The sequence below is a fragment of the Hemitrygon akajei genome, chromosome 10, assembly GCF_048418815.1.
Source record: "Hemitrygon akajei chromosome 10, sHemAka1.3, whole genome shotgun sequence".
Lineage (NCBI taxonomy): Eukaryota > Metazoa > Chordata > Chondrichthyes > Myliobatiformes > Dasyatidae > Hemitrygon > Hemitrygon akajei.
In genome coordinates this window covers 77,244,441-77,257,049 of record NC_133133.1, presented here as the reverse complement: position 1 = coordinate 77,257,049, position 12,609 = coordinate 77,244,441, and the positions used below count along the sequence as shown (strand labels likewise).

General features: G+C 44.0%; 1 protein-coding gene across 1 annotated transcript in view; it reads left to right on the top strand.

Moving 5' to 3' along the window:
* LOC140734498 (serine/threonine-protein kinase 26-like) overlaps positions 1-11,337 on the top strand; it is a 111,963-nt gene extending 100,626 nt beyond the window's left edge. The window contains exons 8-11 of the mRNA XM_073058540.1: positions 737-836; positions 4,318-4,380; positions 5,006-5,142; positions 8,423-11,337. Coding sequence (XP_072914641.1) covers positions 737-836; positions 4,318-4,380; positions 5,006-5,142; positions 8,423-8,447 — 325 coding nt within the window. The 3' untranslated portion in view covers positions 8,448-11,337. The remainder of the gene's footprint in view (positions 1-736; positions 837-4,317; positions 4,381-5,005; positions 5,143-8,422) is intronic.
* Positions 11,338-12,609: the final 1,272 nt, after the last annotated feature.

Below are 12,609 nucleotides of genomic sequence, written 5' to 3'. Positions count from 1 at the left end.
TTGGCCGTTGTAAATTGCCCCTCGTGTGAGAGTGAATGGGAGAGCCTAGAGGACGTTCAAGGAAATGTGCAAAGAATAAAATGAAATTAAAGCAGGGGTTCCCAACCTGAGGTCCACAGACCCCTTTTTTTTAATGGTATTGGTGCATGGCATAAAAAAGGTTGGGAACCCCTGGATTAGTGTAAGTGGGTAGTTGGTGGGCAGAAGGGCCTGTTTCTGTATTCAATGTCATGGCAGAGTCTTCAGGTACAGAGAAAGTGCTGCACTTTGTGGAGGAACCACAGTTTAACAAGATGTACTACCAAAAGGTCTTTAGCCTGTTTCATACGTGGGTTAATTGGTCACTATAAGTTGCCCTCGTGTGGTAGAATCTGGCAGTGAGTTGTGAATGGGGCTAGAATAGACGTGGTTGAGGCAGGGTTTGTATAAATGGGTGGTTGCTGGTCATCATATACTGAAGAGCCTGCAGCTGCTGCTTCTGTCTGACTGTGATGAGCAGCTTGAATTTCAGAGGAAGACAGGTTTAGAACCAGCCCTTGTTCCTGGGCACATCGGTAAGGGAACTCACCAGTTACCTCTGAGGAATGGGTTTTCCTGATGGGCTAAGCCTGTGCTCAGTGTTACTGAGAGTGGAGGGACTCGGAGGAAAGTCTAGCCATGTGAGACATCTGGGCCTGAAACTGAGGATGGTAGAAAATATCTGCCAACCAGCTTGTAATGTCTTTCTTCCTTTCAGTGGGAGTAGTGACAAGGAGAACAAGAACGCAAAACCCATCGAGTGGTCCTTCACCACGGTGAGGAAGAAACCGGATGCAAAGAAGCTGCAGAACGGGACGGTAAGTGCAGCAACTGTCTCACCTGAACCCACCATTTAACGTTTAATGGTTCCGCTGGGTCCCTAGAGTGGCGAGTTGAGCTCGTACATATAGACTTGTAGCTCCCAATGTCGTAGAGTTATACTGTATGGACCTTTTGCCCAGTTGAACCATGCTGATCAAGATGCCCATCTGAGTCAATCCCATTGACTAGATCTTGACCCATATCCCTCTAAATGTTTCTATCCATGTACCTGCCAAATGTCTTTTAAACATTGAAATCAGACCCACCTCTATAATGTCATATGGCAGCTCGTTCCATGTACCCAACACTATCTCAGGTCCCTTTTAAGTCTTTCCCCTCTCACCTTAAATCCGTGCCTCCTAGTTTTTGATTCGCTCAGTTATTGTTTCTTTGGGGAGAAAGACTGTGACTTTACCTTATCGACGACCCTCGTGATTTACTACTTCACTTGGTGAGGCATGTGAGACTGTGGAAGAGCCTTCAGGTCAGATACCAGGGCTGCTGAGAAGTCATTGGAAGAGTAACCTCTGCTTTGTGTGGGTGGTGTGACTGTCAGTTGGGACTTTCTGCAAAAAAAGTAAGCGTGTTCTGTCAGGACTTTCTGCAGAGCTTGAGATTGTTTAGATTATTGGACAAGGGTCAGTAACAATAAGTTAGGTTTAAGTGGAGTGGCCATTGTGGGAGTGGGTAGCTTGATACTTTGACGAGGAGTGGTGGAGACCAAGTTTCTGTCAGTTTCTTATTGCACAGTTAGAGCAGTAGAATTGACAGTCATGACAGTGGAGTGTTCCTCCTGTGAGATGCGGGAGGACAGGGAGACCTCCAATGTCCCTGACGACTACCCCTGCAAAAGTGGATCCAGCTGCAGCTTCTTGTAGACCACTTCAGGGAGCTGGAGCTGGGTGAACTCTGGTTCATTTGAAAGACAGTAGTTGGTTGACAGGGAGGTAGTTACACTGAAGGTGTAGGACACAGGCAATTGGGTGACTGTCAGGAGACGGAAAGGAGATAGACAACCTGTGCAGGGTACCTGTGTCCATTCAGTAGCAAGTATATTGTTTGGGATACTTATTGGGGTTGTGATATACTGTAATAGAGGAAACATACAGCAGTCAGATCTTTGGTACTGAGTCTGGGTCTCTGACTCAGAACGCAAGGGAGAGAAGAGGCAGATAATAAGGGAATTCCTGGATGGTATGTTGCCTCCCAGGTGCTAGGATCAAGAGACATCTTGGATCGAGTCCATGGCATTCTTTAGGGGGAGGATAAGCAGCCAGAAGTTGTGATCTATGTTGGTACCAGTGAAGTGGACAGGACCTCAATTACCACCTATGCCACCTGCTAGTGAAGCTAGAAATAAGAAGATAATACAATTCAGATGTGGGGAAGATCTTAAATGGATTTTTTTCTTCTATATTTACTGGGGAGACAGGCAATCTATTGATTTGAGGCAAAAGAGCAGTGAGGTCATGGACCATTTATGTATTACAAAGGATGAGGTGCTTGCTGTCTTGAGGTATATCAGGTTGGATAGATCTCTAGAACCTGACTAGATGCCTCCTCAGATGTTGTTGGAGGCTAGTACAGAAATTGCAAGGGTCCTAGAGAAGTTATTTACAGCATCTTCAGTGAAGGGTGAGGTGCCAGAGGATTGGAGGTTAGCCAAGTTTGTTACGTTGTTTAGGAAAAGCTCTAAGAATAAGCTGTGAAATTATTGGCCAGTGAGCCTGACGTCAGTTGTGGGTAAATTATTGGAAGGTATTCTAAGGGATCAGGTATATAACTATTTGGATAGACAGGGTCTGATCAGGGATATAAACATGTCTTTGTGTGTGGTAGGTCATGTCTAACCAGTTTTAGAATTTTTCAAGTAGGAATGTTGATATATGAAGGGCAAGTATGAATGTATGGTGTCTGCATGGACCTTTGACAAGGTCCTAATGGAAGGTTGGTCAGGAAGTTTCAATTCAATTTCAAGATGAAGCAGTCAATTGGATTCAACATTGGACTAATAGGAGAAGCCCGAGAGTGGTACGAAATGATTATCTCTGTAAGTGGCCACTGTGAGTAATGGAGTGCTACAGGAATTGGTACTGGGTCATTCGTGTTTGTCATCTATATTAATGATTTGGATGATAGTGGTAAACTGGATCAGAAGGTTTGCTGATGACAAGATTGGGAGTGTAGTGGACAGTGAGGAAGGCCATCAAAGGCTGCGGGATCTAGGACTATCTGGAAAAATGACAGATGGCAGCATTTAATGCAGGCAAGTGTGAGGTGTTGTACTTTGGGAGGGCAAACTGGGGTAGGTCTTACATAGTGAATGGTAGGGCATTGAGTGTGGTAGAACAAAGGGATCTGGGAAAACAGGTCCATAATTCCTTGAAAGTGATGTCACAGATAGATAAGGTCATAAAGAGAGCTTTTTGCTCTATGGCCTTCATAAATCAAAGTAATGAGCACAGGAGTTGGAATGTTAATATTGAAGTTGTATAAGATGTTGGTGAAACCAAATTTAGAGTATTATGTGCAATTTTGGCCACTTGCCCACAGGAAAGATATCTATAAGTTTGAAGGAATACTGAGATAATGTACAATGATGTTGCTGGGACTTGAGGGCCTGAGTTATAGGGAAAGGTTGAATTGGTTAGGGCTTTATTCCCTGAAGCATATGAGAATGAGCGGGGAATAAAGAATACGAGATTGGCATGGAGTAGATGTGCTGAAGAGCCTGTCTCAGGGCTGTTGTGGTCTATGACTGTGGTCCTTGTGACTTTGGTTGAGGGAGGGTCTGGATCCCTATTCTACTTTGTGCAAACCTGTGTTATCTTAACTGTCACCAAAAAAATGGGCTGTGGTTTACTATTGCCTCTGAAAGGGGTGTTGTCCCTTATTATTTACCTACTGTGCTACTAAGGGCCATTTGCCCATCAGATCCATGATGCTTCACAGCTGAGCAATCCTATCAGCCACATTTTCCCCCTCCCACCACTCTCTTCTCCTTTGCTCCCTCCACCCCTGCCATTTACTCTCAAACAGGCCCCTTCATTTTTATTCCCCCACTTTGTGTTATGAAATGTGTTATTTTGCAGCAGCAGTGTGTTATAATAAAAATATATAAATTTCAAATTAAATAAGTCTTGCAAAAGAAGTAGTGAGGTGGTATATGTGGGTTCATTGTCCATTCAGAAATCTGATGAAGGGAAATCTGGTGCCGTGGGAGGTTTGGGTCTTGATTTTTGGAGTGGGACTTAACTCTCCACTTTCTGTCCCTGAGTAGAGTGCAAGCTCTGAGTGATGACTGTCACCTGAAGTGCAGGTGGAATTGAGGGATAAAAATGAAGCTTGCAATATCCGTGTCTGTACTGATCTTGTAAAAAAAAATCAGTGTATTGGTGATGTTGCACACTGCTGTCAGTCATCGCTGGCTTGCACAGGGCTGAACAGCTGTTAACATTGTGTTATTTCATTATCCAGGACCAGGATGTCACCAAAGTATCAGCATATATATCCTGTGTGATTGGTCCTCTCTTGGCTGAGGTAAGACAGTAAGACGGGGAATCGGTCAGGATGGGGACTTTGCAGACATTCCAGACTGCTGGACACTTTTCCCTTTAATGATTCCCTTTAAACAGTAGCAGTAGAGCAATGCATTTTCCAGCGAGTGCAGCAAGGTTAAAGGGAGTATGGGAGACAGAAAGGGGTGAGTTTTATGTCTTGATGTGTAAAGGGAGGGCAGAAACCGGGGGTCCCCATGTATGAGAGGGGGTGATGAAACTGATACCCCAGTAGGTGTAGGAGGTGAGGGAAGTAAAGACTCTGGTGTGTGAGAGGGAGCAAAGGAACCAGGGCCACATTATAGTATGAGAGGGGGTGAGATAATTTGTCCCCCCCCCCCCCCACCCCTTGAGAGATTGGGAACTGGGACTGTGGTGTGTGAGGTGGAACGACGGAACCAGGGCCCCAGTGTGTGAATGGAACACAGGAATCTGAATCCTGGTGTGTTAAAAGCTCCATATAATCAGCACCGGGTGGACCTGATAAAGAGCCATCAGGATTTCCACATGATCGGATAGCAGATTATCAGAGTTTGCCTGTACTTTGTTTGCATGAGAGAGGGTGGCAATGGAATGGAACTAAAACCTGTGCATCTCCCTCAACCCAGCTGAAGGAACAGGACAGAGACAACACCAAGAGGGCCGAAGCAATTGATGCTCTGGAAAAAAGCATGAACAGGGTTGAAGCCAGCTACCCTGGCATCACAGAGAAGTTGGTAAAGAAAATAATCGAAAGGTTTCAAAGGTCAGTTTGTTTTGGTTTGTTTGAGGTACTGGGCACTAATACTACGGTAATCAGATGTTTTATAATGTAATTTATTTAGTTTATTGTTCTATATGTTGCCTGAATTATCCACTTTTTCTCAGTCTGTTTAAATCCATGCTAGTAATATTGCCAGTGACACTTTTTAGCCTTCATGTCAAAGCTTCCAAACTATGGATCTTACTCTGAAACAGCCCAACCCTCCCAGAGAGCTGGCTTTCTGCATCTCCCCTACTTCTTTAGTCTTCCACAATCACCTGAGCTTCACAGTGTGGACCATGCCCCTCGAAGCCTCTGATGCTTTGCAGCTGTAACCTTGTTTCTCACTTCTCATTTGTAGCCCTGTATCAAGCTGTGCTTGATTGCACTGGATGTTCGAAGGCGTTGCATTAACAGAACCTGTTGTGATTCTTAATACACACACATTATCTCATCATCTCTTGCCCTCTTCCCTTCATGTACTGGTTGCTAAGGGTTAAGATAACAGTTCATGTTTGAAAATGAATATATAGATTAGCTCATTTGCACTGTCAGACCACAGATGAGCAAATGGGGAATGCCCTTACAAATAAATAACATCTGGAAGAGAAAGTTGAGATATTTATTTCCTACTGCTTAGTTTATTCATAGATGAGCTCTGCCTTTAATTAACAAGTTGTTGTCCATCTATGGAGTCCCATCAACAAAGCTTGAAGCTGCTGTAGCTAATGCCAAGCTCTTACGGTCTCGGATAGAAAGATGATGATGCAACTTCACACAGACTATCTCAGTGTTAGATTTGAAGGGTTAGGGTTCTGGTTGAAACATTTGAGGGAGACGCTTTCATTGGCTTTGGGAAAATAAATGTTAAGGTTAGTGTTAACTATCTTTCCCCAGTTACTCTGACAAGGTAATGAGTATTGCTTTAAAACACCACAGTACTTACCATGATGCTGCTCTTGTGCTGCACAGTGGGGAATTTTGTAGATCTTAATCCATTGGATATGAGATGTATGTCTAGGTCCATGTTTTCTAAGTTTGTAGTCTTTGAATTTGAGAGATATTATCAAAGAAATGTTGGCACATACCTGCAGTGAGTTTTGGAGTCATATATTTTACTGGTAATGGAGTCATGCACAGAGAACCAGGCCCCTCATCCTGCTCCTTGCATTGCAGCCTTTCTGCCCATCTGCATTGGGTCCCAATATCCTTCTATCCCTGAACCATTTAAGTATCTGTGTACATACATTTTAAATGAAGTGATTATATCTGATTCCACCATCTGCTCAGCCAGTGCATTCCAGATATCAACTACTCTCTGCTTTTATTAAAAAAAAAGCTTAACCTCAGATCCTCTTTAAAACTCATTTCTCTCGCCTTAAACCTGTGCAGTCTTGTTTTTGATACCCCTACAACGGGGAAAAAAAATTGGGCAGACAGTCGAAGTCACCCATCAGCCTCCTGTCCCATGTAGACCAGTCCAGTCTATCCAGTCTCCTCCCCATAACTAAAGACCCTTAATCCAGGCAGCGTCCTGTTGAATCCCCATTGTACCATTGCTATGTTGTAGTGTGGTGATCAGAATGGTACACGATACTCCAGGTGCAGTCTAGCAAGTCTTTTGTAATGTTTCAAGATGTTCTGACACTCCTGTTCTATACCCAGACCTGTGAAGACAAGTATGCCGTTAGCATTCATTGGTCACCCATGCTGTCATTTTCAGGGGACTGTAGATGTGAACCCTGCCGTTTCTATGCTCATCTATGTTGCTTTGACCTAGAAATCCGTAGAGTTGTCAGTGTTGTCTGAGTAGTTGGAAGTGTTCCAGCCCACTGTGACCATCAGGTAGTAGAAAGCCTTTGCCGAGCTGGGCAATGAGTCAGTTGCTGTGGGACACCCAACTCCAGTATTTCTCCTGTGATCACTGGCAGGCCCAGTTACGTTTCTGGGCTTTGTCAGTCCCAGTGTGGGTGATGGATGTGTGTGCGGGAGGTGATGAAAACCACAATTTTCAAAGGATCAGGAAGTTCATTCTTAATGGGTTTGGAATGGGCCAGAGGGCTGGGTAATTTCTGGCTGCAGCAGGAGTGTAGGATTGGAGCCCCGTTCAGAATCCAGCAGATGCACGAGGTTAGAGTCAGAGCATGGAATCGTGGTGTTTGGCCCACTGCGTTCGTGCCAGCCATCAATGGCCTATTTACACCAATTCTACACGGATCCCATTTCGTTCTCCCATGTTCATCAAGTCCAACCCAGACTTTCCTACTCACTTTCACAGTAGGGGAAACTCACAGTGGGCAATGAACCCACTAACTGTCACATCTTGGGTTGTGGAAGAAAATTGGGGGAGAAAAGGCTGAGTCACAGGGAAAACATGCAAACTCCCCTCAGAGAGCACCGGGGTCAGAGGTGTGAAGCAGCAGCTCCACCTGCAAACCCGCTATGCCTTCTGCTTTGACGTGTGTGCAAGGGCTGGGTCTGGCACATGTACAATGCAGGACAACTTCCACTCACCAGCCCCTACCCCCAGCTTTCCACCATTTCATCTTCAACGCAAGCACACACGCACACACACACTTACTTGTGTAAGACTCTCCCCCAGTAATAGTAGAGACATCCCAGTCAGATCATCTGTTGCAAATAAAACCGGGTACCTGCAAGCACCTCCCTGATGCACCCTCTGCTATTTCAGTAGGTACATTTAATGTCAGAGAAATGTATACAATACACATCCTGAAATTATTTTTCTTTGCAAAAACATAGGAGTGCTCCAAAGAATGGATGACAGTTAAATGTTAGAACCTCAAAACACCCCCACCCCCCAAAAAAAGAGAGATTAACTGGGTGAGTCAGTACATGGAGCTGTAGCACCAGTAGTGCTCAGCGGGGGTCAGAGCTGAGCATGTTGCCTTCCTCCGTAACTACGATGGAGTTCCTGCTTTCCTCCAGCTCTGTGTTCATGTGAAACTGTGACCTGGGTGGGGCTCTGTGTCTGCTGGCTTGACCATTCTCCGAGGGCAGTTCCCTGCAGTGCTGGAGTGTAGTGACGTGTAGCCTGGGTGAAGTAAGGTTTGTTTTCCTAAAGGAAGTTATTGACCCAGTAGAATACAGGTGAAGAGAGAGGGAGTTTGAAGTGATGGGGAAGGGAGAAACGGAGATTGTTGTGGTTTATAATGCCAATGGGAGGGTAATGAATATGCTCAAGTTAGCAGTGACTGCGGAAGGGTTCTATTTGTAAAGTGGTGTCTACCCTTTTTAATGTTTGTTCCTGTTTCCACTCCAGGTTTTCGGCTACTGAAGCATGCTAAGGACTCCACCTGACGACTGGATACTTTCATAGGTCCCAACACACCTACGCTGTACAAAACCTCCTCCCCACAACCATGCCTCCCCCATTTCCTTCTCTCGCAAATCAGGTCTTAACTCTACAGGATTTTCTGCAATGCCTTAAGATGATGGCCAACATCTCGCCTGTGTGAACTGAATGTCAAAAGCAAGCTCCTGGCTGAGTGCAGGAAAGCTGGACTAATTGTTTTGTTAACTCAAGTTAAAATTCATCTTCACTGCACTTTTGTGCCAATGAATTAGAAATATTATTTGCCAGCACTGAGTAGAAAGTCTGTCTTACTGGTGTTGCCTTTGAAAATGTGTCACATTTACTTTAATCTCCATTACACAGAAGTTGAAATACTGGGCCACAAATTGGAGGTAGGGGAGGATGATGTAGGTATATTGAGGATGAGTCTCAAACTACTGACTGGCTGGTGCTTTCAATCCAGTTGTTTTCTGCTGGAGATGGCTGCTGACATGCGAAGGGGCCGACTTTAGTCGAGTTGAGGCACAGTGCTACTTCAGAAAGAGTTACTACTCCTGTTCCTGTCTCTGTGACTCTTGATGGCACAGACACGAACCAGCAACACTGATGTTTCACACTCCCACTCCCATCCACCACACCTCCCCCAGCTCATTGACCTCAACTGCATTTTTGCATTTGCTGAGATATTCCATTTTGAACTTCCTGGACCAGTCCCGTTCTTGGGCCTCATTAATGCATCAGAACCCAAAAATGTGATCCTGTCAACAAATAAGAATACAGATCTACACTGATTCCAATTGCACCTGATGTTATCTTAAGCAACTTTCAAAGACCACAGCCCGACCAAGTGTAAATTGTTATTCATCATCAGCTTTTTGTAAAACTAATAATTCCGTGAGCAGTCTCAGTTGCATATCCTCAACAAAATAAAACAGTGCAGCATTTCATTTTTTTGGTGCCTGTTTACTGTGGGGAAGGGTGTGAAATCAATGCAGGAACCTATTGTACTACGTACAAGGTCTAAGAGAAAGGAAGCAAGCATTTTTCAGAAAGGCCTTCTTAAAATGAAAGTAAGTCAGTCTCTCATTGACTTCCACTTTTCTGCCTTGAGACACTTTTTATTGGAGTTTTGTGCCTCTAGTCCCTGCAAGTCTAATCTAAACTTAAATGGTAGGATGGATTTGAACAGTGCCCCTGAATTTCTTCTCATATTGGCAGAGGGGAGGGTGCCTTTTGTGCTTTAAAGGAGCCTTCAGTCATGGTCCTAAATTCCCTAACTTGTTTTGGCGGTCCTTTGTTTTGATAAGTTTGCTTGTGAAGTCGCTCTTGATGAATGACCTTTGGAAGTGGTTGTGTGTGAAGAGATCGTCCAGGAAAAGGCATTGACCTTGCTGAACTTCCCACTGTGTGTGGAGTGAAGCAGTCTGTGTGTGGGACAGAACTGGCACACCCCTCGGTAGGAATGGGGCAAGGGGAAGAGAGGAGTCGGGAGACTAAAATGTCCACCAGGTCGTAGCTCAAAACACATTCTTCTGCTGTGGCTTTATTGAGCTAAATTGCAATTTAGAGACCAGGTTAGAGAAGATGTACCTTAGGTTAATGAAATAGGAGCCCATTCTTCCCTGAGTCAGACTGAAATGGAAGCCTGTCCAAAATCCCTGCACGGAGCCTTCGCCAACAGTAATTCTATTCCCGTCCCTATGGTGACTTCAGCTACTCAGTCCGTATGGGGTCCACCTCATGTAACTGCGGTCCTGTTAACAGCCACTCGGTAGTTTTTACCATGGTGAACGTGGAACAATTCTGGATGGAAAAGATCCAAGGGCAGTCATGCACAGCTGCACTTGTGTATGTGAAGCTGACTTGAAGAATGGTGATTAGTGTTTGGTGGCTGTGTGTGTGAAAGGTCTTGGCAACAATCCTCTCCGGGCATCTGAGTAGCTGAGTGGATATGTTTTTTTTAAAAATGGGATTACCACTTAATTTTACCAAACATTGGGAACTTCCAGCTGCTGGAGCACAACCACCGCCCCCCCCCCCCCCACCCACCCCCAACCCTGTAAGCGCCCTGATCTTCCCAAGCTAGCAGCAAGGAGAAAATGCCCCATTTAACAAAGCCAATTGAACTTTCAAGTGTTGCAGCTGAGAATGAGGAGGGATGATTCTCTCTGAGCCCAGTACCTGGAAAGGACAGAATTCCCAGGAAGGTCACACATGTATATACTTTATCACAGAACTCCACAAGGTAGTTGCACTGCTTCAGATCTGCTTTTTATTTTGTGTGTGGGTGCATAATGTAAGGATAGACCATTCAATCTTACATTCTTTACACACTCTGTAAATGCTACAATGCTACCTTTATGTCAAATGTTTTTTAAATACACATTTATACAGAGAGATTGCCTAAATATATTTTGCCAAATGTTTGAACAAGTGATTGGTCTTTAGACTGCATCTTGTCAGCTAAATTGGGGGAGATTTACTTACCAATGGTATTTTCAAATTTACAGTTTCATTGAAATCCAGCATCAGCCACAAGATGCCAAATATTAGCCTTCATCTGGTATCTGACCTCTTTACATGTTTACCACTTAACCTTCCATCCTGAGCATCATAAAATCAGGGCCTTTGTTTCAAGATTGAAATTGTTTTATTTCTGGGGTATTTTTCAAAAAGTCACAATTAATGTCTTGATTTAAAGCAATATTTTTGTAAGTGTATAGAAGATAGTAATGTAAATATAAGATAGAATCTAGTAGAGAGCAAGATGTGTGAGCTAGTTCTGTGGCTATCAGGAGTATATAAATCTGTTTTGTAGATAATGTTTTGTTATTCATAGTTCTGGGGTTTGAATGGTTTTATGAATAAATATTTAAATCATCCTCATCTGTGTTTTGTATGTTTATTATAGATCTTGGAGGCTTGTTCTGAGTGCATCTTTAACTGGATGAGCCAAAGTACAATAAATGTATAAGAGTAATACTGCACAGAGCCAGGCCCTTTGGCCCATCTAATCAATGCCAGAAAAATCTGAACTGCCTACTTCCATCGACCTGCAGTGGGACCATAGCCTCCATACCCCTACTATCCATGTACCTATCCAAACTTTTCTTAAACATTGAAATGGAGCTTGCATGGGCCACTTGTGCAGGCAGTTCATTCCACACTCTCATCACCCTCTGAGTAAAGTTTCCCCTCATTGTCCCCTTAAACTTCTCACCTTTTACTCTTAAGCCATGACCTCTGGTTGTAGTCCCACCCAAACTCAGTGGAAAAGGCCTGCTTGCATTTACCCTATCTATAGTCCTCATAATTTTGCATACCTCTATCAAATCTCCTCAGTCTTTTACGTTTTAAAGAATACAATCTTAACCTATTCAATCTTTCACTATAACTCAGCAACATCCAACATCCTTGTAAATTTTCTCTGCGCTCTTTCAACCTTGTTTACATCTATTCTGTAGGTAGGTGACCAAAACTGCACATAATACTCCAAATTTGGCCTCACCAATGTCTTATACAACTTCAACATAATATCCCATCTTCTATACTCAATCCATTGATTTATGAAGACCAATATGCCAAAAGCTTTCTTTAAACCCTATCTACTTGTGATGCCACTTTCAACAAATTGTGTACCTGTACTCCCAGATCTTTTTGTTCTACCCCACTCCTAGTGCCCTACCACTTGCTGTGTAAGAATTACCCTGGTTGGTCCTCCCAAAGTGCAACATCTCAGATTTGTCTGCATTAAATTCCGTCTGCCATTTTTCAGCCCATTTTTCCAGCTGATGAAGATCCCTCTGCAAGCCATGATAGCCTTACTCACTGTCCACTGCACACCCAGTCTTGGTGTCATTCACCAATTTGCTGATCCTGCACCGGTCCCTGCACCATACCAGTGGTCACAGGCCCCTAGTCAGAGAGGCAACCCTCTCCTACCACTCTCTGTCTTCTCCCACAAAGATGATGTCTAATCCTATTTACTACCTCATCCTGAATGCTGAGCAACTGAATCTTCTTGAGCCGCCTCCCAAGCGAGACTTTGTCTATTGCCTTACTGCAGTCCATGTAGACAACATCCACAGCCTTACCTTCGTCCACTTTCCTGGTAACTTCATCAAAAAAAACTCTTATTAGACATGACCTACCAC